Source organism: Thunnus thynnus, chromosome 12 (genome assembly GCF_963924715.1).
Source record: "Thunnus thynnus chromosome 12, fThuThy2.1, whole genome shotgun sequence".
Taxonomy (NCBI): domain Eukaryota; kingdom Metazoa; phylum Chordata; class Actinopteri; order Scombriformes; family Scombridae; genus Thunnus; species Thunnus thynnus.
In genome coordinates, this window is record NC_089528.1 from 9,700,172 (window position 1) to 9,724,877 (window position 24,706).

At 39.0% G+C, this 24,706-nt stretch overlaps 2 protein-coding genes across 2 annotated transcripts; both read right to left on the reverse strand.

Moving 5' to 3' along the window:
• Positions 1 to 2,292: 2,292 nt before the first annotated feature.
• LOC137193840 (phosphoglucomutase-1-like) lies at positions 2,293 to 9,137 on the reverse strand. The gene is made up of 11 exons (XM_067605242.1): positions 8,877 to 9,137; positions 6,907 to 7,069; positions 6,480 to 6,626; positions 6,134 to 6,259; positions 5,028 to 5,218; positions 4,721 to 4,875; positions 4,388 to 4,503; positions 4,142 to 4,277; positions 3,237 to 3,420; positions 2,964 to 3,092; positions 2,293 to 2,561 (listed from the first exon to the last, which is right to left on the reverse strand). The coding sequence occupies exons 1-11, from the start codon at positions 9,132 to 9,134 to the stop codon at positions 2,472 to 2,474; spliced, it is 1,695 nt and encodes a 564-aa protein (XP_067461343.1). The 5' UTR covers positions 9,135 to 9,137; the 3' UTR covers positions 2,293 to 2,471.
• LOC137193841 (angiopoietin-related protein 3-like) lies at positions 9,064 to 18,865 on the reverse strand. Its single transcript, XM_067605243.1, has 7 exons — positions 18,036 to 18,865; positions 16,713 to 16,823; positions 16,127 to 16,247; positions 15,620 to 15,733; positions 14,951 to 15,046; positions 13,141 to 13,413; positions 9,064 to 13,034 (listed from the first exon to the last, which is right to left on the reverse strand). Exons 1-7 carry the CDS (start codon positions 18,540 to 18,542, stop codon positions 12,760 to 12,762), a joined length of 1,497 nt encoding a protein of 498 aa, XP_067461344.1. The 5' UTR covers positions 18,543 to 18,865; the 3' UTR covers positions 9,064 to 12,759.
• Between the last annotated feature and the right edge of the window lie 5,841 nt (positions 18,866 to 24,706).

Genomic DNA, 24,706 nt, shown 5'->3' on the forward strand with positions numbered 1-24,706 from the left:
CTCAGAGACCAGCAGCAATAGATGACAAGATAAAAACAGGGATATAACAGGGATTTGCAGAATGAATGAGGCACTTGTTATTACAACATTGATACAATGTAGTATAAAGAGTTTGAAGATTTTATATTACAGATGTAAAATGTATTGATATACAGTATATATTATTATATATGACATCATTAGATTATTAATACTGGAGCATCAGTGTTAGAGCAGCATGTTACTGTTGTAGCTGCTGGAGGTGGAGCTAGTTTGAACTACTTTATATACAGTTAGCTAGTTTAGTCCAGTGCTTCCTAACATAGGGGTCGGGCCCCTCCAAAGGGTCACCAGGTGAATCTGAGGGGTTGTGAGATGATTAATGGGAGAGAAAAGAAGAAAAAACAAAGTTCTGATACATAAATCTGTTTTCACTTTTTGGACTTTTTCTCTAGTCTTTGATTTTTGGTGAAATATTGGATCATTTTAATATTTATTGAAATGAAACCATGTGAGAAGTTTGGAGGGAAAAATCACTTTTTGGTGGAGCTGTTAACAACTCATAGACATGTGAAATGTGACCCCGACTACACACTGCTTTTTGTAAGACATCAAAAGCCAAAAAGATTGGAAACCACTTGTTTCATCTTTAACAATGTGTTGAATTTGAAATTTTGTTATATTATCCATCTGAAAAGTATTTCTGATTTTTGAATTTCTTTATAAATACAGATCAAATTTAACCCAGAACACCATGTATGTATAAAATGTATATCAACACAAGAAAAGTTGAAATATTTCCATTTTTTGTGTATTCTGGTTCACTTTCTGGGTCATAAAATTTCAGGCTAAAAGAATGATGTCAAGTGTTTTCACTGCTCTCAAATGTAAAAATGGGTCAGATTGGATGTGAACAGTATGTACAGGTTAAGTAAATTTAGTTGATAATACTTCAGTACATTCGCTTAACTAACATTTTGAATGCAGGACTTTTACTTGTAATGAGTAAGAGAATTTTTTATGTTGTTTTCTAGCTCCTTTCACTTTCACAAGTAAAGGATCTGAATACTTCTTCCACCACTGGTGAGAAATGTAAACCGTATATAGTATTATACAGTAAAGCCTATATAATATACTCTGTTTTATAACTTGATATTCCATCTTTCAACTATGAATGACTTTTCAATGTTTTTCAATATTTGATTTACAAGTTTTGAGGTTAATTTTCTCTGATAAAAAGAACAGAAAAAATTGCCAGAACTGTTTGCAAATTCTGACTTTTAATTTATTTCCTATGTACATTTATGATAATTGGTGCAAGTGTTACTGTACTCTATTTCCTCTTCTATTAATTAACACATATGTCTCTGTCCAAAATGTTACATTTTTGAGTAAAAACATCCACTGATATTTGGCCTTTTGACAACTGTTGACAGAATCTGAATTTTACTCCCACTTAAATTTTTTATTGAAACTGAAATCCACAATAAGGTGACCTCAAATAAACCTGAGTTAAGATCAGTGTGACTCCCTCTTGTTGATGCTCAGGTTCGGTCTAATATGGAGATGAAACCAGGAGAAAGGCACAGCACATCAAAGGGCATGAGTGATCACAGAGCTGGACCAGATGTTTGCGGACTGATGCTGCTGTGTTACTTTGTTGTTATTCTTCATCATTTTCAGGACAGTTTGTGTACGCAAGAGCAAGCTGGCATGTTGTCACTCATCCTCCAGGACCGAAACACTTGACTTCAATGTCAGGTTGTTATTCACTGATTGATTTAATTTCTCTGAATGAAGAAGTATGAGATTGATGATCCTAATAATAATTTTAGGTTTCATTGCAGGAAACACCCGGTTATTTACTGTGAAAATGAGCACTGGGTGCACGAGAATACGTAACTTATGGGAAGATACTGTAGATCACTTTGTGCTCCGGTTCTACAAAGATGCTTGTTTATTTCCACCTCTTTATCAGTCATCAGAGCAAAACCATGAAGCTGACATCCGGAGTGTGTGAAACCACATGTCATAAAACAATGTGAGAGCAGACAGTGCTATAAAAGTAAGACAGAGGAAGTGAAACTGCAGTGTTTGATTCACATGCTACGTTTAATAGAAGATTATGTCAAGATTAGCTGTTTTGATCACTAAGATGATTTTGACACCTTGCTGCTTTTTGGCAGTGACTCATTGGAATAAATTACAATCACAATAACAAAAGACAAAACAGACACATATTGAAAAACAGTGACGAAATCACAACGCATAGTCTAACATATGAGAAAAAAACACATGAACCAAAATTTAAAAAAAAAAAAGCTGTTTAATGAGGTACAGACACAGTCAATGGATATATTTCAGCCTAAAATGCAAACTGCTGCATAATTTGCTGCTACACTTAAGCTCAATTTATAAAAAAAAAAACAAATCTGGACAGAAAAACAAAAAGGGCATTAGTTTAGCAATGATGGAGTAACTTATAGGTTGAATCATGTGATGACTGATGGGCCGCTTCGACCTGTCCTGTGATGGAGCTGAGAAATCTTTAGAGCGATTGTTGCCAGGGGAGCCAGCATTGCCTGTCCCAAACACAGATAATATAGTTAGAGACTCATGGACATGGGCAAGTGATGCATTTCCTCATGAATATTTGACTATAAGCAGGCATGTGTAGTACTGTTTATTACTACTTTGAATATGACAGGAAACCTTTAACCAAAGGGGAAAGATTTGTGAGTTACTTAATTCCTGTTTCTGAAAAAATATATTCCTTGAATATTTATGGATGATACATACAGTATTTAATGAAAAAAATAGGGCCTGATATATGATAACATACATGTCTGCTCTGGGCCTTGTTCCCTACAACCACACAACACTATTCACACTGTTTTTTCAGTATTGTGGACTCAATAATTTGAGAAATCTTGTCTATTTTTGGCCAAATTAGATTTAGAAATGATCTAAAATAGATACTCTACCTGTGTATCTTGAAAAATGTGCTCCTTCTCATAGCTGTCAATGTAAATTCGGACTGTGGCCCCATCACTACTTGTCCCACTGAGTCTGTAGATGATTCGGGAACCATCAGAGAAGATTATCCTCAGACCCTGTAGCGAAAAGATCCCAGCACAGAACATGTGAAGCTTTTAGGATTTGCAGGCTTGTCCTCCAGGCAACTCTAATGCTGAAAGAGCCCAAATCTGTACAAATAACAACCTTATCATATAGCTCACTGTGTTTCTGTCACATACCTGGTTCCTGGAGATGGTGCTGTCTACTGGGTCTGTGTACTCAAAATTGTCAGCTTTTTCCACCTGGTAAATTTTGTCTTCTACAGCAAATCTCTGCTTCACAAAGGACTTGTCAGCAATCATCAGCTCCAAATCCTCCATCATATCACAGGCTGCATCTATGTCTACGTTCTCATAGTCATATCTAGACCAAACAACAACAACAGCAACTATCAGTAACAGAATATGTGCAAGTTTATTTGCACTGCAAATCTCCCACTTCTGAGGTTGCATCAACTAGAGAGTTGTTTGTCTCCTCATAGAGCAGATAGTGCTTTTAAAACAAACAAAACATTAATATGAACACTGTTTTTTTTTCTTTTTGCCACCATAAAGTAGCCAAAACACCACAAAAATCTACCTTTCCTTAAAATTGTAAATGTAGCTTTCTAAGAATATGTATAACACAAAGTCAGGATAAATCTATAAGCTTCAAACTAATAATATCTCTGGTTAGATACTGATGCTAATGAAGGAAAATCAAGAATATTAAAGAGCACCAAATGATCAGAGGCCGTGATATCTACTTAGTCTTTCACTCTTCCGAGTCTTAGACATTTTTTTTATCCACTCAGTAGTGCAAGGCTTGTGGGAATGTGCAACAGCATGTATTCTCCACTAGATGTCAGTCATGTTCTGTATATTTCTTAGTCCCATATAGTAGCAATAATTTATGCCCACCTTTTGTAATAGTTCCATCTGTATAAGCGAATGATATTTTACTCAACCACTGCTTCTTACTCATTCTTTTTTAAGCTTTTTTAGCTGTCTATGATAGTTGATGGTGTACTTTAAACTTTAAATACAGACAAACCTCAAAGCAACCTCAGTGTTTACTAGGCCAACGGTTTATGGCCACATCTCACCTTGTGAAATAGTTCCTTCCATATTTTAGCCAATGGTCCTTAAGAATACCCTCCACACTTTGCCTTCTGGTGGCCAGGATAGACAGCCATGCCAGCACGGCCCAAAGCCCATCCTTCTCCCGAATATGGTCTCCACCTGAAACATGATATGTAATTAAGTTAACTGTGCACTGCAAAAAAACAAACAAAAATTAAAGAATTAATTAAAGAATAAAATTAGGATCTTTCAAGAGAAGGAAAACATACCTGTACCAAAACTTTCCTCTCCACACAAAGACAGTCTGCCTGCGTCCATTAGGTTCCCAAAGAATTTCCATCCAGTGGGAGTTTCATATAGCTCTATTTTTGTTGCCTTGGCTACTCTGCAAGAAATACACCAAAAGGGTATTTAAAGGAAGCACAAAGAACCTGCGAAGTTACAACAACAAAAAGTAAACACAGGAAAACTTGTGCAGTTACATCTACACATCTGGAGAGATGTAATGACTAAATACTGTAAGTTTTTACTTGACCAAAAGCTTTAAAAGCACTACCACACTGGTTTTGACAGCAATATGTAAAAACCAGGCCAAGTTTTACCTGTCTAAAGCTGCACTTGTGGGCATGCTGCGGGCGAAGCCTCTCACCCCTGTATGCTGAAAGTATGGGATGCAGAAGATGTTGTCAGCAATCACAGCCACAGAGTCAGATGGGGTGACAAAGAAGCCGTGCTTACCAAGGATCATGTTACGGTCCTAGAAAGTCAACAGACAGACAGAGGTCAGAGGTTTAAAGCCTCCGGTTCAGGTTTGTTCCAGACGTGACTGTGAAGTAGTCTTTGCATCCAATTAGGAACACGAAGAAACATACTTTATTATTTTTAGAAAACAGAAATAGGTTCACTCACCCCATCACCGTCAAATGCTGCACCAAAATCATACTGTCCGTCTCTCATGCTGTCAACCAGATCTGCAGCGTAGGTGAGGTTAGGATCTGGGTGTAGACCCTCAAAGTCCTCCATTGGGACACAGTTGATGGCAGAATTGGCAGGACAGCCCAGCTCCTCACACAGTATTCTCCTCACATATGGTCCTACCACTGGAGAGCAAACACAGGGACACAGGGATGAGACTGTACAAAGTGTCACTGTTGGCATAGCTGTGTTTCATATTTAGATAAGAAAACTAGAGAGTGATAGGAGTGTGTGGTATAGTTAAAATACAAACCCTATTAATATCAATACTGGGTATGACTTCCTGTCCTGAGAGGGTTCAAGTTGTGTTGTGGTGGTGGTAAGGGTGTATAAGGGGATCCAACCATAAGTTTCAGTTTCAATGTTTGGGGAAACTCAAAATAGCTTGAGTAACCTAATCACTCTGAATCAGTGCAAGGCCAACTGCTCCTACAACCCCATATCACCTCTCCAACATGAGAACAAAGCCTAGAAGCTTCAAACAAGGTTGTTTCTTTCCAATGATAAGCACTCATGTTGATGGAATCTCCAAACATCATGCAATAGTCGGATGTTTTGGTAATCTTGTGTACTGACAAGTGGCTTTACTTGTCCTTCACATTTGGCCTTATGCAAACAATTAAGGAACATGAGCATCATGAACAAGTTGTTCTTCCTGAAAGCCCATGACTCACTTATAAACAAATACTGAGTGCAGATTCCAAATCTATATACACTGTCCTGTGAGCCTCTGTTCAATAACTGTCAATTGTGACAGGAATTAGATGATTAAAAGAAGAGAGGAACAGAAGGAAAAAAGAAGACTGCAATTAGATGTGACATAAAGGGCCCAGTTAGATCTCAAACCCATGACAGTTTTGTGAATAACCCCAATCTAACTGAGATAAAAGGACACCTCTGAAAAAGTATTCATTGATACCGCAACAAACGCTGTTCAAATCAACATAATTAAGAAAATTTGAATGCAAAACGAACATGTGTGAATCTTTTCTGTCTGCATCTTGATGAGAAGACATGCGACATGGGAAATATTCTCTCACCTCCGTGCATAGCATCAAGTCTTATTTTGATGTGGTTCTTGCCAGACAGAAGCTCCTTCAGAGCAGCAAAGTCAAAGATGTTCCTCAACAGGTTAGCGTAGGACTCCACAGAGTCCACAATTTCCACTGGAGACAACCACAAATGAAACAGAGAGGTGGATTTATTATTAGTGAACTTTGAGCTTTGCTGGATTCTCAGTGCTTAGACAATTTAGTGATGCATCCATTGAATAAGTAGAGGATAGAGGCACTGAGAGAAAAAGAAAAGATATCCTTTCTTTTCTCTTAGGGCCTCTAGCATCTCCTAATTTGAAGTGATGGGTGACAGACTCATGCTGCACTTCACCTGTGAAAGGTTTGAACTTGTTCTCCAGATCAAACATCTGTTTGCCCAGGGTTGTCAGATCCACTCGGAGTCCGGGGCAGATGGCAAACTCCTCGATGGTTCTGCTGATCTGAAAGATCTTGCTTGTGACAGCCTCACTGGCTGGCCCTGGATGAGGCGGAAAAACTCAGATATTACATTTGATATTTGTATGAAGCGTACCATAGAACGACAGCTATAAGCATTCAGTATACTGATGACAATGTCCAGTGTTGTTGTTTTGATGTGCTTGAACTTTCTCCCAGATTTTATTTCAAACAAAGTGTTAGAACTGTATCTGTGCCAAATGTCTGAATGAGGCCTTGTTAAATGTCTATCTGATGTCTCTTGTAACACTATTTTGCACTTGGCTAAAGCCCCTGCATGCTTCCTCCTCCAGTTACCATACCTCCATTTGCAGTATTGAACTTAATGCCAAAGTCTCCATCGGGTCCACCAGGGTTATGGCTGGCAGTGAGGATGATGCCACAGATGGCTTTGTATTTCCTGATGACACAGGAGATGGCTGGTGTGGACATTATCCCATGGTGTCCGATGATCAGACGACCCACCTGAGGAAATGTCGGCTATTATGAGTATGTATCTTAAATTATTTTGAGTGGGGGAGGGGAGGGAAAGCCACTGAATATCAGGTTTAGTGTGTCATGCTTCTTTCAAAGAGTTACTAGAATTCCACTTGATGTATGGCAGTTAGGGTACATCAAGAGCAAGTTCTGTCATGTGTGAGTGTATTTTAAATCCCTTTAAGTACACCCTCCATCTGTGTAAGCATCAAAAGCTCGGAGCTTGTGTAATTTAAACCTGCGGACCACAGAGAGCTCATTACTGCTGCTGGCAGGATGGTTGAAAACAAAACAAGTTTCAAATGTTTCTATTTGAAGACAGCAGAGTAGCAAGAGCTGCAGCTGCAGCTACAGCAGTGACTACTTGTTTTTTGCTGAAAGGCAGCATTCATCCTTTAATTTCTCAGCATTACACTGTTCTGTTGTTGTATCACATTATAATGTCCTCCTCTCATTATCTTGCATTGCTTACAGTATGACTTACTCATATTTCAAGCTTGATAAGAACATCTGGTAATTGTTAATTGCAACTGTAACCAAATGCTATAAGGAAAAAAAACATTGCAAGAAGGAAACAGGTGTTAAATATTTATTACTCAGCAAAATGATTCATTTTATAACATAATGATAACATAATAGTACAGTTTATTTTTTATTGTATAAATACAGTTTTATATCTATTACTTTTTTTTCTGATGTGCTGGATTTTATTCTATTGTCTAAAGGATACTATAAAACTGTTAAAACGTACGTAGATTGTGTTTTTATGGTACCTTGAAATATAGTATATTAATATAATTTTTAAATAAATTATAACAGGGAAAAGTCATATACAAATACAAATATTGTAAGTATCTAAAGTTTTCTAGACTTGATGTAAGCAACTTTTCCTTTGGGATGAAAGTTCCTTCCTTTCCTTGGAAACAGTAATTTGACAAGAATATCCCGACTTAAGGTCAACTTGCTTTTTCTAGAGTCATTTACCGTATCGAATGGGCTTCATCAGTGGGTCGAGTTTGCTCAGTTGTCATGCAGATGGCTCTGTTGACATTGGAACTCAGTAGCTTTTATTATTCTACTGTATCCATAGCATTTTTTTTTTTTTAATTTCTGCTACTTTTACCTCAGGAGAACTGTGTAATACGGCTTCAAGCCCCAGAAAAAGCTAGTAAGTGGACCTTGAGTTGTGACTGTTTTGTCAAACTTTTTCATAGCATTAAATGCAAACATAGATTCTTAAAGACTGACCAAATATTTATTTTTATGTACACCATGAGTGCCTTGAATGAATCTAAATAATAAACTATATTTTAAAGATACATATTTTTATTGTAAATTAATTTAATATTTTCTTTAATTTAATTTTTTTATGGTATTTATTTTTTTTCTTTAACATAATAATGTTATGTACTAAAAGACTAAAAGCCAATGTCTGATTTTTCTACTGTTTTGTTTGAGTTTGGATGCATGTTGCATCTTTAAGTTGTTAATTCCTAGAAGTCATAATTTTGCATTCTTTTTGATTAATTAATGAAATAAATACAACCATAAGTGACAAAATGCTACATGAATACAAATAAGACATGATGTTGGTACAACCAAAGACAACATAGAGATAATAACAGGTGCCGGGGCAGGTGACACTGACATATAAACATGCAGTGATTTGCACACAGTGACACATCTATCCACGCTCACACCCACCCGCACACTTCCACATACACACACTTACCAGCATGCACGCACAAATAAACACACACACAGTAAGTAAATCCATACACATGGTGACACTGACCCCGTTGGCAGCTGCCATCTGCACAATGACCTCAATAGCTGTCCGGTTAAAGAAGCGTCCATCTCCCCCCACCACCACTGCTGAACCCTGGCGGTCACGAAGGTCAATGGAAGAGAAGATACTCTGGATGAAGTTGTGCAGATAGTTCCTCCTGGACTGGAAAACATAGACCTTTTTCCTCAGGCCGTTAGTGCCAGGTCTCTGGTCAGGGTAAGGGGCTGTAGGGACAGTCAACACCTGCAGGGGACTGTTGTCCATTGTTTCAAAATGACGATTTGACCGTATGCTGCAGCTTGGAGAGCTGGGGGAACCTGTTGTTTGGAGGGAAATCCCCCTGCCAGTTCACATGGGGAACGGTGCACAGGGACAGAATGGGAGGGTGAAATCTTGACTCCTCCTATTATTTCACTCAGGCTGGAAGCATGGGGTCACAGTGGTACTTGTGCAGCCCAAAATAACCTTTCAAACGAGTGTGTGTGCAGAGGCAGGGAGAGTAACTGAAGACGCTTCTTCACACATGTGCAGGGAGATCACTGTCAAGGCTGCAAGCCCAGTTACAAAGAAGTGTGTGTGTGTTTGGGTGTGTCTGGATGGAAGTACTGAGGTGTTATGGGAGCAATTTGTTCAACTGTGAAGGGCTGCAGCTGTGCTTGTGTGATGATATGCAAAAAGAAGGATGACATCTCTCATCTGAGATTAGCACTATTTTAGGGAAAGATATTTACCCTTTCTTAAATTGTGAGAACAGAGAGTGAGAGGCGCAATTAGAAGCATATACTGAATATAGATTTGTGGTTTTAAGAAAGTATAGGTTTACAAAACAAACATGATTTGTCAAATCTAATTATACATGCAGAACAGTCTAATCAGAGTGGAACATATATTCATGACACAGAACAGCACTGCCCTCTAGTGTTTATTAATGGCACCCTACAGCCCAGTACAAAAGAGTTTGGCACAAAAACCTCCCCTTGCACCATTCGGAAAGTTCAGTATGTAGTTATCACACACACACACATTCATTCATTCACTCAAACATCAAAACAAAGTCAGTGTTTGATGTTTTTTAGTTCAAGGATGACTTTTCACTGTGTGTTGTGTTGGTCACGTGTTTTAATGATATTCAGTTAGGGCTATCCACACAAAAAATAATATTAGCATTATATGTAGTCACCATCTAACTTTTATTTATTTAAAAGACCATTTTGCTGATTTTCAGCCTTATCTCTAGCTATCCAAATAAGGGATATAGTTTGAAAAACGCCTGCAGTTGTTGGCGATGTTCTCTGTGTCTCTGCGGCGCAGCTGCAAAATCTGTTGTTCTTCCGGCACCAGTGCGGTCATTTGAGGTGTACAGTGAAGGAAGGGCAAGGAAGAACTTCAGGCCTTCAAGTGGTGCCTTCAAGGACGGTCAAAGGCGGGTCTCCCAAAACACTCGGCGTACCATGTTACGCTAGTGTTAGGGAAAAGCAGGCACTATAATATCATACTACTAAATTCTATAAAATATCAGTGCATTTGGAAGAAAACTAGATTCATGACATGCCGAATATCGCACTGTGGAATCAAACATAACAGAGTGTGGAGAAGGAAGTGACTGTGATTCCGTCGACAACGAACCAGAGAATTTTGAGCCTCAGGTAGATAGAGAAGCTGAATCTAACACAAAAAACAATTAACTTTACAATATAATGTCGGAGCAGAGATGTGGCGCCACTATTAAAACTTATGAGGCCAACTATAGTGATGTGGAATCAGACAAAACAGAGTGTGGAGGAGTCAGCGACCAAACAGAGAGCTAAAAGAGAGGCGCCGCAGCTGGAGTAGCTTTGCCGATTCGACCAGTGACCAATCGGGATGGTCAGAAAGAATGGAGACAGACTGAAAACACTGCGCTTCAACAAACTTTGCGGTACTTTGGTAAACGTGACTCAGCACAGCACAACAGCGACTGTGTTACCTGTAACTTTTGCAACTGTATAAAGCATTGAGCACAATCTGGTCCCGGCTCCAAAACAATGAAAGAAACATTTGGTTGCAATTTTTCACCCCTTTATCCATGATTGTTTCCCAAACCAAGCTAAAATGGAGACAGCAGACTGGGAGGTTTTTTGACTGTTCACCCACTGGCACAAGCAGCTCTGGCAGCATTCTGGCTTGTGTGTTGGTATATTTGCTTTGATCCACATAACTAACTCCAGCACACCGTTTCTGTTATGATCCTTGCACATCGGTAAGATATATCCAGACTTGATGAAGAAAAACGTTTCGTAGATGAAAATAAGCAGTAAAGAGATATAACGCTGCTCACGAACTTTGTCTCTGCTAACTGGCCACTTTGCTGGGAAACGTACTTGCCACCTGTGTTCTGTAAACACACCGTCGGTAGTGGATTGGAGAGGATGTGCACAATGCATTCTGGTTGTTGCAGGATTCCCCCTTAAGAGTGATATGGGGAATCAACAGCCTTTTTCTCAGTTTTCTCTACTCATAGGGCACCAATTTCAAAATTAATTGCACATTTCTACTACATAGGTGACCTAGTTTTAAGAAATCATTATATTCACAGCTTTGAAGTTTCCCTTCAAGTTAAATAAAATATAGCAAATATATCAAAAATAGAGAACATGAAGTACATATGAGTATGCTCTTTACCAGTGGCTCCCAACCTTTGCCTTATGAGCACTCCAAAATTAAGTAATGTCGTAATTAGTTCCACCACTAATTTTCAATTTTGTTCCATTAAAGGGGACATATTATGCTTGTTGTGATTTTCTATTATTTATATACTGTTATGATGTTGGATATCTAACTTGAGGTGAATGTATATAGAAATGCTCGCCGCCAGTCAAAAGCCAAGGCTTCTACCTGCTCTGAACGCTTGTGAAATCGTACTACTAGTTTGTTTCATGGTTTGTTGACATATCCTCTATCTCTCTGTGGGCAGCTTCCAAGAGTTGACCAATCAGAGCAGAGTGGGCTCATCGGGGGGGGGGGCCTTAAAGAGACAGGAGCTAAAACAGCCTGTTTCAGACAGAGACTGAACTGAGCAGCTGCATAAAGAGATATAAGATAAATAAGGAGTTTTTTGAGCTGTATCAATCATGCAAAGATATTCCAGCAGAGCCCCAGAATATAAATATAAACCTGTAAGTGTGCATAATATGTCCCCTTTCAAGAAATTTTTAAAGGACAGAAAAAGTAAATCTAATGCAAAAAGTCTGTGCTGTAGCAGAACTATATTTTGTATTCTTTCCCACCCTGTACCCTTTCAAAGGTCCTGTCACCTTGGTTGGGAATCAGTGCTGTATACTGAGAGTCAATGTGACCCAATATGATAACTGTTTTAATTTCTCCTCTATAACCTTTGACCTCTGAGATACGGTGAGTGAAGATATATTTTATGCCACAGTATGAGGATGAACAAGCAGTTAGCACTTCAGTATATTTTAGATTCCATCATATTAGAAACGATCCCAGCCACAGGGAGAAACACAGTCTTTTGGCTCTCTCTGTTTGGGACACATCAGAAATGTAAAGTTAATGGAAAATGTTGGTATTTTTCAACCTGGACCACTATTTGTTATCCTCAGGGACACAATTTCCCCCAGGGACTATATTGCAGCCTGTTTCACGGCTACTGGCTGAAGACCTCTCGCTCAATACTGGACCAATTTCAAAAACTTTTGTCCACATTAGTCACTTAGATGCAAAATGATGGGAAAATAGGGTCCACGTTGAAAAATACTGAAGTTTCCCTTTAAGTTAGTATCCTGTGTGACTTTAATCTACTGGGATTTGAAAGTCTGAGGAAACATCTTCCTCTCTGACTCTTCTGAAACTGCCCACATGGAGCATTGCCAACGCACTCCTGAAGAGGCTACTATATATACTGCTGGTTGGTGTTGAGTATTTTCACTGGAGAATGTCTGTAATGGTAGGTTAAGACGCCTGTCTCAGATGAAGCCGATGTGGAGGAGGCGGTGCTGTGGGGAGCCGCGGGGTGAACAGAGATCTGAGTGAACTTGAGAGAGTCAGAAGCCTTTCGGGCAGGCCTCCATTGGATCCCTCTCCGACGCTCTGAACGTCCCTTTGGTCTCATGTGGAAGTATCTCCCATTCAGGTTGGTGTCTCCACAGGCATTGAACCACCATCCACCTGGAGGATGACGCAAATTATACATTAATTATACATTACATGTTGTGCAAATGTCAAGTATTGTATTGTGATACAAACGTGTCTACCACATGAACATCTGCTGTACCTGTGTAGTTGTAGGCACAGTTGGAGTCCTGGTTCTTGTCATTGTCCCTGTCCTTGGTGGAGAACATCATGCCTGTATGGTTGCTCATGGGGTCAGGCAGATCTCCAGACAGATGTGTGAGGTGAATGGTGTAGTTGCTCTCTGGACCACCAAGGTAAAATCTGTATTCGAAAAAGCGCCTGCTCTGTTTCCAATCTTCCAGCTGGATGTGAAGGACAGAGTTGCCCTGAGCAGCTAGAGAGTGTATCTTCCTGAGACCCAGCCAAAACTCCCCTGCGAGAGACAAATCATTGAGAGCTCAGAGCTGACATGGTTTAACAAGCACCAATGAGAAGTGACCAGGCTCAGACTGGCAATCTGGCAATTCTGGGAAATGCCAGATGGACCAGCCCACCTAGTGGGCTGAAAGGCCACCACCAGCAATGTGCTGAAAAAAATTGACCTGCTGGCCGGCCCACTTGGTGTTGGAGCAGCCCATCTGACTGGGCGTCACATGGTCCCAAAATTGTCAATAGGCAGGTACAGGAAGTGGTATCAACCATTGTTGCCTCCCCCACCCCTTCAAGTGGATCCGTTCAAGACAGAAAGAGTGCAGTTCAAATCAAAAGTACAAATGAAATGGATAAAGGTTTGGAAAAGTGAAAAGGTGGAGTGGAAAAGGTCAGAGAGACAAAGAAAAAAATCTCGAGGCTGATGCTGAAAAATGTTCATTTATTATTCAAAAGTAACGTTACCGATGCCAGTGCCAGTGCAAGCGCCATTCAAAATCCTGCTAGCTGCAGTGATAACATTAACATTCTGCTGGCACAAGAAGAAGAGGACGAAAGAAGAGGAGGAAAGAGTCTAGACAGATAAGCGGGAGGCTGTTTCCAGTGGAGAGCAGGGGCAAGAAGAGGAGGCCGCTGCCAAGGACGAGCGAAAGGTGCATGACAACAACCTGCAGCAGGTAATACTGCTAGCTCATGTAAGTTAGTGACTGTTAACAGCAGAGCTCGGCCAGAGGGGATTCATCATGGCACAGCTTCTTAACTTTAAAATTCATCAAGAATACATTACAGAGCACGACATCACAAGGGCATATTGAAGCGCTCATGCTTATGACTACAGAAAAAAAGACATTCTTATGGCTTTGGACATTGATGGAATAATCAACAGGATGGCAGAGAGGAGCACACTGATGAGACGTCTTCTCACCGCTTAAGGTAGGACATTCTATTCTATTCTATTGGCTACTTTTAGGCCACTGTGCTATGCTGTTTTTTTCATGATGTCAGCTGATTAGTCACTCTGGGTCTCCTCCAATAAGGTGCAGACATACTGCTTGTCACAGCATGACAATAGCAGCATAGTTGGGTTGCCCATATCAGTTGTCAAAGGAATAAAATCCTGAGTGCACATCTTAGGGTGCTGACTTTTCCTGTAGGCTATTCATTTATTACATTATTTTATTAAACCCTGTAAGTACACCTGTTGTTAGGATGCCAACTTGATATCTATTGCTTTGTCCGTATGTTAAAAATAGCCTCATATTGCTTTTTGCAGCTCATAAGTGCATAGGTTGGGGAATAATGGGGCCGGTCCAGACGAAAATTGCTAGGGCCAAATTTTCTTCCTAGTCCGACCCTAGAAGTGACGCACATGAATATACATGCAGAGGTGAAGGCGTACTTTCATTTAGAGTGGTTTTAAAATGACCAATCTTATCATCTCAAGATGAAACATAAGTAGTTGAGAATTTGGCAGTTTAGAACTCATTTTCTAACATTATAGGTAATTGCCCCTTGAGTGGAGTCTGTAGAGTGTCTCTTACCTTGAAAATCTCCAAATCCATTTTCATACTTCTCCCAGGTTTGATCAAAATTCACTGAACCATCTCTCCTTCGCTGAATGACTGTTGCTCCGTGGTCTAAGTGGGGGGAAAAAAAGAGAAACTAATGACTTAATTTAAAGGAATAGCTCGACATTTTGGAAAATACTCTTATTCACTTCCTGACAGGGAGTTAGATGAGAAGATCGATACTACTTTAAGATGTGTAGGGTGAATATGAAGCTACAACCAGCAGCTGATGCACTTAACTTAGCATAAAGACTGGAAACAAGGGGAAACAGCTAGCCTGGCTCTAACAAAATCTGCCTACATGCACCCAAAGCTCTCTAATTTACATGTTATATCTTGTTTGTATAATCCATACAAAAAAAGTGTAAACTACAATTTGAAAAACAACCAGGTAACCAGCTGCTTTCTGTAGCTTCATTTTTACTAGACAGATATGAAAGTGGTATCAATTTATTTCATGTAACTCTCAGCCAGAGAGGGAATAAACATTTTTCCCAAAATATCAAACTATTCCTTTAAGTACGACAGCCAGCTGGACTAAACAAAGACTAAATAAATTTAAATAAGTGATCCTTCATAAAAACAAACAAACAGTAGGCCTATGCTGTGGAAAAGTTATATTTTTGTGAGACAGCACAGTACCTTTGCTCATATCACAAAAGACCATAAAGGGCTCCGATCCGTTGGGTCTGATGGCGTACACGCCGCTGACTCGCTCCCCTCTGTTGAACAGCTCACTGCAGTCTGGCGGCAGATCTATTAAAAAATAATCACACACAGAATGTGTTCCCAATTTAGCAGCAATGTAGTAATCTACAGCAGAGAAGTTGGTGTATACCAATGTCTAAGAGGTCACCAGTTCAGATCAGTAGCATTAGCGGGAAAAATGTGTGTAGGATAATTGATTTAATTGCTCAGTAAGTAGTAAGTCTGCGGATGCATCAGGCAGCTGTGACTCTATGAAACTGTGTAAATGTGAAGCAGAAAATTGCTGGAAATTGCCTGGACACATTCTTAAATAATGAGCACTGGCACAGCAAGATTAGATACTTGACCTTTGTGCTTGCTGAAACACACTGTATGCCAAATAAAGATAGTAAATCATAATATCACTCTCCGCATTATGTCATGTTTTATTATCCATCTTACTCATCATTCCGGCGCTGTGGGTGGAGCTGGAGGTCAGATAAGGGGTGAGTGTTGGTGCTTCATTGGTGAACATTTCAGACATCCTCTCGATGGTCTCTTGGGCAAATGTGTTGGCTGTAAGCTGGGGAAATTGTTAGGGAAACACTTTAGCTTGCAGACATAATCTCCCTGACTCCAGAGAAATATTGTGGATTAAATAGCAACTCCACACATATTAAACTTTGGGTTGTTATTTTGCAAAAGTAAAAATTTTTCCAGATGTTTCACTGTTAGAATATGAATTTTAAGGCTCTCAAGACCAAGGAAAATGCAAATATACTCAGGCACTGGCTGAGATTATTAAAAATATGAACAGCTCCTTTCATCATTTCTGCACCTACCAAAGATTTAAAGTCCAAATTATATAGTAGAGCAGCCTGGCTCCATTAAAGTTTCTTTCATTGCAATGCCATGATGTTGACAGCTCATTACTCAAAAAGCAGGCAAAATCCTTTAAATTTTCAGGAAAAAATGCTGAATTTTTTTCAACAACAAAGTAAAAGGCCATTCACTTCTAACACATTACAGTGCATTACTGTACAACTACCTTTTCCTCCAGAGCCTTTATCTTTATCCTCTGGTGGTTGAGCTGGTCACTCTGCTCCCTCACAGCTTTCAGCAGCTCTGTGATGCTTTGATCTTGGCTGTGGATCACCGCCTGACAAAAGAAAAAAGTGGGACCTATTAAAGGGTAGGTTCATAATTTTTTTCAAGTCTGTCTTAGAACAGTGAGGTTCCCATATGAACACTGAAACAGTTTTTGCTCACTTCCTGTTCATTTTAACCATTAAAAGAACCCATCCAAATGTGCTTTCAATGTAAGTGATGGGGGACAAGATCCACAGTCCTGTATTTAAGTTTATTTATATGTATCTGAAGATGATAAGAGGCTTCAACTGTCGAAATTCCCTCTTTGTGTTTCCTTGGACAGTGTTTCCCTGTTGAGTTGGGATGAAATTATCATAATAAAAAGAGGGACTTTGGCACTAAAAAGACTGTAACATTGAAAGATATTGAGTTAATTTGACTAATTTGGACGACTGAAGCTTCATACTAGCTTCAGATGAACTTTTAAATACATTTTTGCACAGAAGGAGGACTGTGGATTTTTTCCCCCATCACTTACATTGAAAGCACATTTGGATGGGTTCTTCTAACGGTTAATATGAACAGGAGGAATGATTACAGTCTGACTGTTGTTTTAGGACAGGACAGAACCGGTTATTTAATTGTTGTTATAATTGCTTTTACTTTTGTTTATTTTCCTGTCTGTGTATCATGCATATGTATGTATGAATGTATGTATGTATGTATGTATGTATGTATACTTGTTTTTGTATGTGTCTATTTTATCCTATTTTATTCCAGCACTTTGTAATTGTGTGTTTTAAAAAGTGCTATATAAATAAAATTATTATTATTATTATTATTATACTCTATAAAAGACTTTGGGTGGGTACTAGCAGTCATATGTTGAGAGAACATGTTGGACATTACACAAAACATTGTGTAAACAGATAAAAACAGATGCTATTTCTTGAATATTATCCCACATCAGTGTGTATATAAAGCATATTCTGACACACAGTTAAAAGTTTGTTTCAAACTATTTTAACAAAGAACCATTGACAGTTATAATGCAAGTATATAATGAGCAATGGAGATTTGTATTGGCTTCAAAATTCTTCAGTTTTAAATTTCTCCCTAAGCTTAAAAGTAGCTGAAGAATAGACAGCCTGTAGAGAACTTGCCATCCTACCTGGAAGGATTTCATATGTTAAGGATTGCATTATCTAAAGGATTTTTTAAAGGCATTTCCACATCAGCATGAAGAAAAAAATTCCAGGAACAGGAACTCCAGGTGACTCACCCTAAGGCCGTTGATCTCTGCCGCTTGCTCGCCAGTCACCAGGCCCTGTAGCAGACCGCTCAGCTTCTCCTCCAGTCCCTCCACCTTGTTCTGTAGCCGATTCTTCTCCTGCAGAATGTTGTCCACCTTGGAGTTGATCTCAACAGATAGGCCCTTGATCTCCTCATTGTTGGCCTTCAGTACCACCGTGGTCTTCTTCAGCTCCTCTTCTTCCTCCTTGATCTCACTGGCCAGCACAGACAGCTGGTAGAAAGAGTGGTCGAAGATGTTGATCTTCTGGAAGATGTCATTTATCTGTCCTTTTGTCTTCTGCACAAACTCCCGCAGGCTCTGACCCAGTTGGAGGAGGCCGTTCGCCAGTAGACGCACATCGTCCAGAGCGGCAAAACGGGAGCGGGTTTCAACAGGAGCCTCAGGCTGGGCGACAGTTGGTTCCTCTTTGTCACAGAGGACGGGGACACAGGCAGCAGCCAGCACAAACAAAAAGGGAATTAGTGTTATTTTCATGTTGTTGTCGTGCTGCTTCTCCAGCTGTGTGTCGATGATGTCAGGGGAACAACTGGCCGCCCTCTCCCTCCTCTGTCACTGGATGAGGAGCTGCTGGGTGAAGGTCCTGAGCTTTATACAGTGTCAGGAATCAGGTTAATGATTAACTGGATCATTTGGTCCAACATGCAGGAGAAAGTTTCCTCCTGCTGAGTGGAATAAGACTTAATATTCAGCTAGATACAGTATGACAAATTTTTATGATTAGTTTTGATATAATCATCACATTAAATGTTAATTCACTGCTTAGTATCTTCATCTGTTGCAGAGATTTAACAGAATACAATAGTGCTAAAATCATTTAATGAAGATTAAGAATATTGTGCATTTCATTTTACATTATGATGAGATTTTCTGCATCAAATAGGCTCAGCCCAGTTCGCAATGCTTACAATTTTCCTGCATTTAGACTGAACACATAACTTGCACCCACCAGGTTCCATTTACACAGTCATTTAATTTTTTATCTACCTGCAGCACACTTTTTTTTTGGCTTTTTTTTTGCTTTTATTCAACTGATATGTGACAGAGTGGACATAGGGTGAGAACATGCAAGAAAGGTGCCCGGTCAGAACCCAACCATGGACATTGCACTTCTATGATATGTGTCTTCACAACCTAACAACGCAAACAACCAAAGGATATTTTTTTTCTCTGAGCTCGGACAGCATGACACAGTGTTTTCACCTGACCCGTAGTTACCTGTGCTGAGGCCACAGCTGGTGTCTGTTATTGTTGTGTGACTGGTTTATTTTTAAACAGGAAGGTGACCCAGTTTACATATAGAGTGGATTGAGAAATATGACTTACAAGTTCATGGTTTTGCAATGTTTTGTGTCATTGATTTTGATACTGATGTGTTTAATATATAGATCCATGTAATGCATCTAATGTGGCTGAGCAGCAGTCTTCTGTCAGTCTAAAGACAAAAATGCCACCTGATACAAAATGTTGCCTCTTATTGATAAGAGGAATTGTTGCTTTAGTGTCCTGCAGTGAGACATCATTCCATTCAGCAGCCTGCAAGAAAGGTTGACCTCTGTTTCTACAGCACCACCCACTCCAACTTTCACTCTACAGCCACACATACACACACACACACACACATAATGCAAGAAAACTCATTTGTGGTGCACACACCCTTGCAATTTTCAGCTGGATTATGATGAAGTAAGATATCCTGTGACTACCTATCCACAAAGGGTGATAACCCTGCAGGTTCTTCTCTGTTAAATGTTAACTACCCATATGAGAGCAGGGTTGCGTGAGCCCCACAGTGTGTACACAGTAAACACACTTCACAACCCTGACTTCAGCCTGGGGCCCTGCTTTCTGAAGGTGAAATATATGGGTGTACAGTGACCCACTTTTATGAAACCTCTAACAGCAGCCGGCACAATCTAGCTTCAAAGAATACAGGGCTTATAGAGGCCGTGATGAGTGCAAGAGGCTTGAATGATAAACAAAGAAAGGGAGGAGTGAGGCAGTGACTGTTAAATGTCAAAAATGGTTTAGGATTGAATTTGACCAGAGCCACATCCTGTGTGAACAGCATCATGTAAACAAGTGGTAAGCCTGGACACATGCTGACAATTAAATCATGTTTTTTGTTTTCTCACAGCTTTCTATGATATTCAGCCTCTCCTGCTTAGGAAGAAGGTCAGTGTCATGCAGGAGGTCAGTGCTCTGGTTTTATGGAATATCTCATCAAGAGGCAACAGTTAGTCTGCCTACAAAGAGGGATGTGTCTGACAAACATGCTGCAGAATTGTGCAGATGTATCACTCTCAGTACTTCTGACTTAAGATTTATTTCTGCGTCATGCCACATGCAGAATTCTTTAAATATTAGGGCACTACTGGAAAGTAACTAAGAGTTACTGTTTTAACTTAAGGAACAACTGTTAGTTAATTTCCATTTTCTGCTACTTTATACGTCTACTCTGCTACATTTCAGTTACATTTATACAGTAACAGCTTTACCTTGCTTCCTGTGACTGCTCAAAATAATATTAATATCAGTCTTAAAGGGGACATTCTGCTGCATAATGAGTCATTTTAATTTTGATACTTGCTGATGCAACTTTTGTACTTTTGAATACACTTTTACTTGTAATGTAATATTATTGAACTATTACTACTTTTACTTAAGTAAAAGATCTGTTTCTCATCCTTTTTTTTTACAGTCTCTGAATCCTCATTAGAGCAGTCAGGTTGCCATGTGAGTAAATTTCATTTGTATATTTTTATATACAAATTATATATTTCCAACCAAAATATTTTGTTCCAAAACAATACTAAATTCACCAGTCTCAAACATTTCCTGTGACCATGTATGCAAGCCCTACATGAAGTCCAAACTCCAAGGTTGGACTTCATGTACACCTCGGGGGAAAAATGGCCTTGAGGTGTTCTTTTATGCCTACAGCCATCAGAGAAGCTGCTGCTGAGAGGGGGCTGAAGCAAGTCTCCTGCAACATCCACCACTGAAGCTGCCCGGGCTACTCTGTCTCTCACTTATCATTGAACTAAATATGATTTCATTTAGTGATGTTTTTCTAAAATGAAACATGCAGCAACATGACCAGGTTTAGCTGTTATTGCTTTCTCAGTTTTGCCTTTGGGCTGCTGCTGAAAAATAGATAACAGTTCAAATTATTTCTTAATACTATTTATCTAATCTACTATGCACACAGACTGTTTACTTGTTTGTTCAAATCTCCAAAGCCAAATAGACTTTTGTCCAGCTGGCATATGTGTGGTCAATCCATATTTCCCACATATGGTTTCCGCTGTGGAGGTAATGCTTTCAACAACAGAATAACTTTTTTCCCAAGCATTTCAGATTTTCTGCTTGTTGTCAGTGAACTGATAAAATGTCCAAAGTTTGATTCCAAAAGGTGATACTGTATGCTAATTTTAAAGATGTAAGTTAATATTGAACATCACTGAATGCCAAATCCAAGGACATGTTGTTATAAAATATTAACCTTTTAAGATTCACTTGTATTTTCAGCAATGAACTGCAAATAGTAATACTAATAATACATTTTGATCTGTTTTCATTACTATTTTCCTCAAACTCACAATAACAATATACCATCTCCTTCATAAATAAGGTTTTCTGTTCTGGAAATCATAAGTCAGTCGGTTAGTTTGTTAGTAAACTGAATGCATTTTAAAATGGAAAGATGTATTAAAACACAAACCTTGACTGTTAAGTTAAGTGCTTCCTGCTCCTAATTTGGTTATTTAAAAAAAAAAAGTGGAAATACCCTTGAGCACTGATTGTGTTTTTTGAGCTATCCCATGCTTATTCTGTACAATCCTTAACTTAAGCAGTAACACTGAATCATCTGTAGCCTGCTGCTGATATCTAGTGTTTAAAATATAAATTCCACGTGATTTACTTAAGACTTATGCATCTTAAATGTTACATTATCTAAAGTAATGTAGTCTAATACATCAGCCCTGCAATAAATCCTATCTTCATGAATATTACAATGTTAAGTTATTGTTGAAACAGTGTTCATTCAACTTTACAGCCATTTTGAAGGCTGTAGTCTGCAGTGCTGTTGAATTGTGTTGCCTTATACTGAGAGACATTTCTAATATTTTGTCCACCCTATTTATGTCATTGAGGGTAGTTTGTAGATGTGTGTGTATGCTGTACTTTTATTTGATTTACTTTGATGCTTATTTCAGATTTAATGTGGCCCTATAGGATTTTCAACTATAATCTTACCAGAGAAAGCCACTTAATACACCTACTGGTAATGAACTGATTGATACTCACATTGGGGGCAGGTTAAAACATTGACTCCTGAAGCTTATTGCACACTAAACAGGACATGGCTAAAACCTCTGAACATTTTAATCCTCTGTACTAAACATGAAACTGGATGGACAGAATTAAAGGATCATTCTGTTTGATTTGAGGGATTTGTTCTTTGCAAGCCCAGTTGTCAAGGGTCTGTGGCCTTCTGGTCAAATGAACGCTCTTGATTCATAGGTCACTGTTACATGACTACTTACACGGTTTCAGTTAGCCAATGCAGCTACAGTACAACCTGTAACTCCCATGACCACAAGCCACAGTTACATAACAGACATCAAATGAAGGGAAAATACTGTGACAGACCTTAAGGTGGACTGAAGTACTTTAAAACTCTTCCATCTGTTTTGTGTTATTTCCATGAAATGCTCATAGAAAATCACTGAACCATGGTAGATAAGCATATGGATATGGACTAATATCGACAAAATGTTCAGGATCATTTCATCAACATTAAACCTCAGCGAACACTTTCCAGCCTCAAAAAAACATCACGAGTTTTGCTAAAAAGTGGACCTGCCTGCTAGTACTATTTAATTTACCTCCAGCTATACTTTCCACTAGGAGGCGGCTTCCACAAGTCATAACAGTCAAATGGGAGGAAAATTAATACCCTGCAGCTGGCAAGCCTCGTGCCTTATGCATTTCTGGGCCCAAAATGTCTATTTGTGTAAGTTAATAAATAACATCTCCTTTTTCAACTAATGTTTTAAGTAAATTACAAACTGAATTTATATCCCATATATCCCTCAAATGTGATGCAACTTTTGGCCAAGTTTTCTGCAGTATGTGGTAAGTCCGTCAGCAGTCATTTGGTCCAATAAAGACTGTTTTTTCTCTCCCTCTCCCTTGAGTCAAACCACAATCCCTCTCGGAGTCAGTTGTCTGCTTGGGTAATGGAAACAGAGCATTTCTTGCTAATTCTCACTAATTCCTTTTCCATCCATGGTGGGGCACAAGGCGGTGGTTGCAGCTCTGAGTGGCTCCCCTATGCCATCATGTCATAGACTCTTCATGAAGATCGGCCAGTTTATTTTGCTTTTAAGTTAGGACCATGTTGGATTCTCCCAGTTGGAGACTGTAATTCACTCAAGGGCACATAAAAAAGGTTATACATGATGGGAAATACATTTCTCTTGGCCTGTGCAGACAAACTGAGCCACTTACACTCAAACACACAAACGAAGGAACGAGATGGAGAGAAACTAAAAAAAGATGAAATATAATAAACAGACTATATAAACTAACTGAAGGAGAAAGGAGAAGGAGGAGAAAGAAGGAGAAAGAAGGAGAATTAGAGAACAAGAGTCTACAGCCATGCTAGTGAGGCTGTACTTAAATCACTGTGGTCTTTTAGGCAAAATGCAAACATCAGTATACTAACATGCTCACAATGACAATCCTAACATACTGATGTTTAGCAGGTATAGTGTTCACCATGTTGAAGGGGACATATTATGGTTTTTGTGATTTTCTGTCATATATATATACTGTTATGATGTTGTATATCTATGTTAAACATGGTCAAATTTCCAAATTTGAGGTTAACATATGTAGAAATGCTCCCTGCAAGTCAAAAGGCCAGGCTTCAACCTGCACTGAACGCTTCATTTGCAATATTTTTTTTGATCTTGCTAATAAGCTGCCTTTGTTGCTAAGGTAGTTGCTAGGGTTTTTCCACGTGTTGTTTACGTGCAGTCTTATATTTCGGATTGGATTTTGGCTGGAACATTTACAGATGTATTTTTAGAAGTTGACATTTCAAGTAAAGAAGGAAAAAAAATAGTGAAATCCTATTGGTTTGTTTCATGATTTGTTGACATAGCCGCCGGATTCTAAGAGCTGGCCAATCAGAACAGAGTGCGCTCCTTGGGAGGGGGCATTAAAGAGACAGGAGCTTAAATGAAACTGTTCACACATGAGTTTTTTTTTTTTTTTGTATGTTTGTAAATCATGAAAAGATATTCCAGTATTAAAAATAAGATTAAATCAAATTAAAAATATAGACCTGTAAATGTGCATAATATGTCCCCTTTCAGAATCTTATTTTAGCGTGTTGGCATGCTAGCATTTGCTATTTAGTGCAAAATCCAAAGTACAGTTGAGGCTGATGGGAACTGTATTAGTTTTGCAGGTATTTTGACAAATGAAAATTATTGTCCTGATAATGGTGCTAGATGAAAAATGAGAAGATCATCAAATTTATTACAATTCACCCTGCGGGGCTATGAATTGTTGAACCAGTTCACTCACAACCACAAATGTCGACCTCATGGTGGAGCTGGATTCCT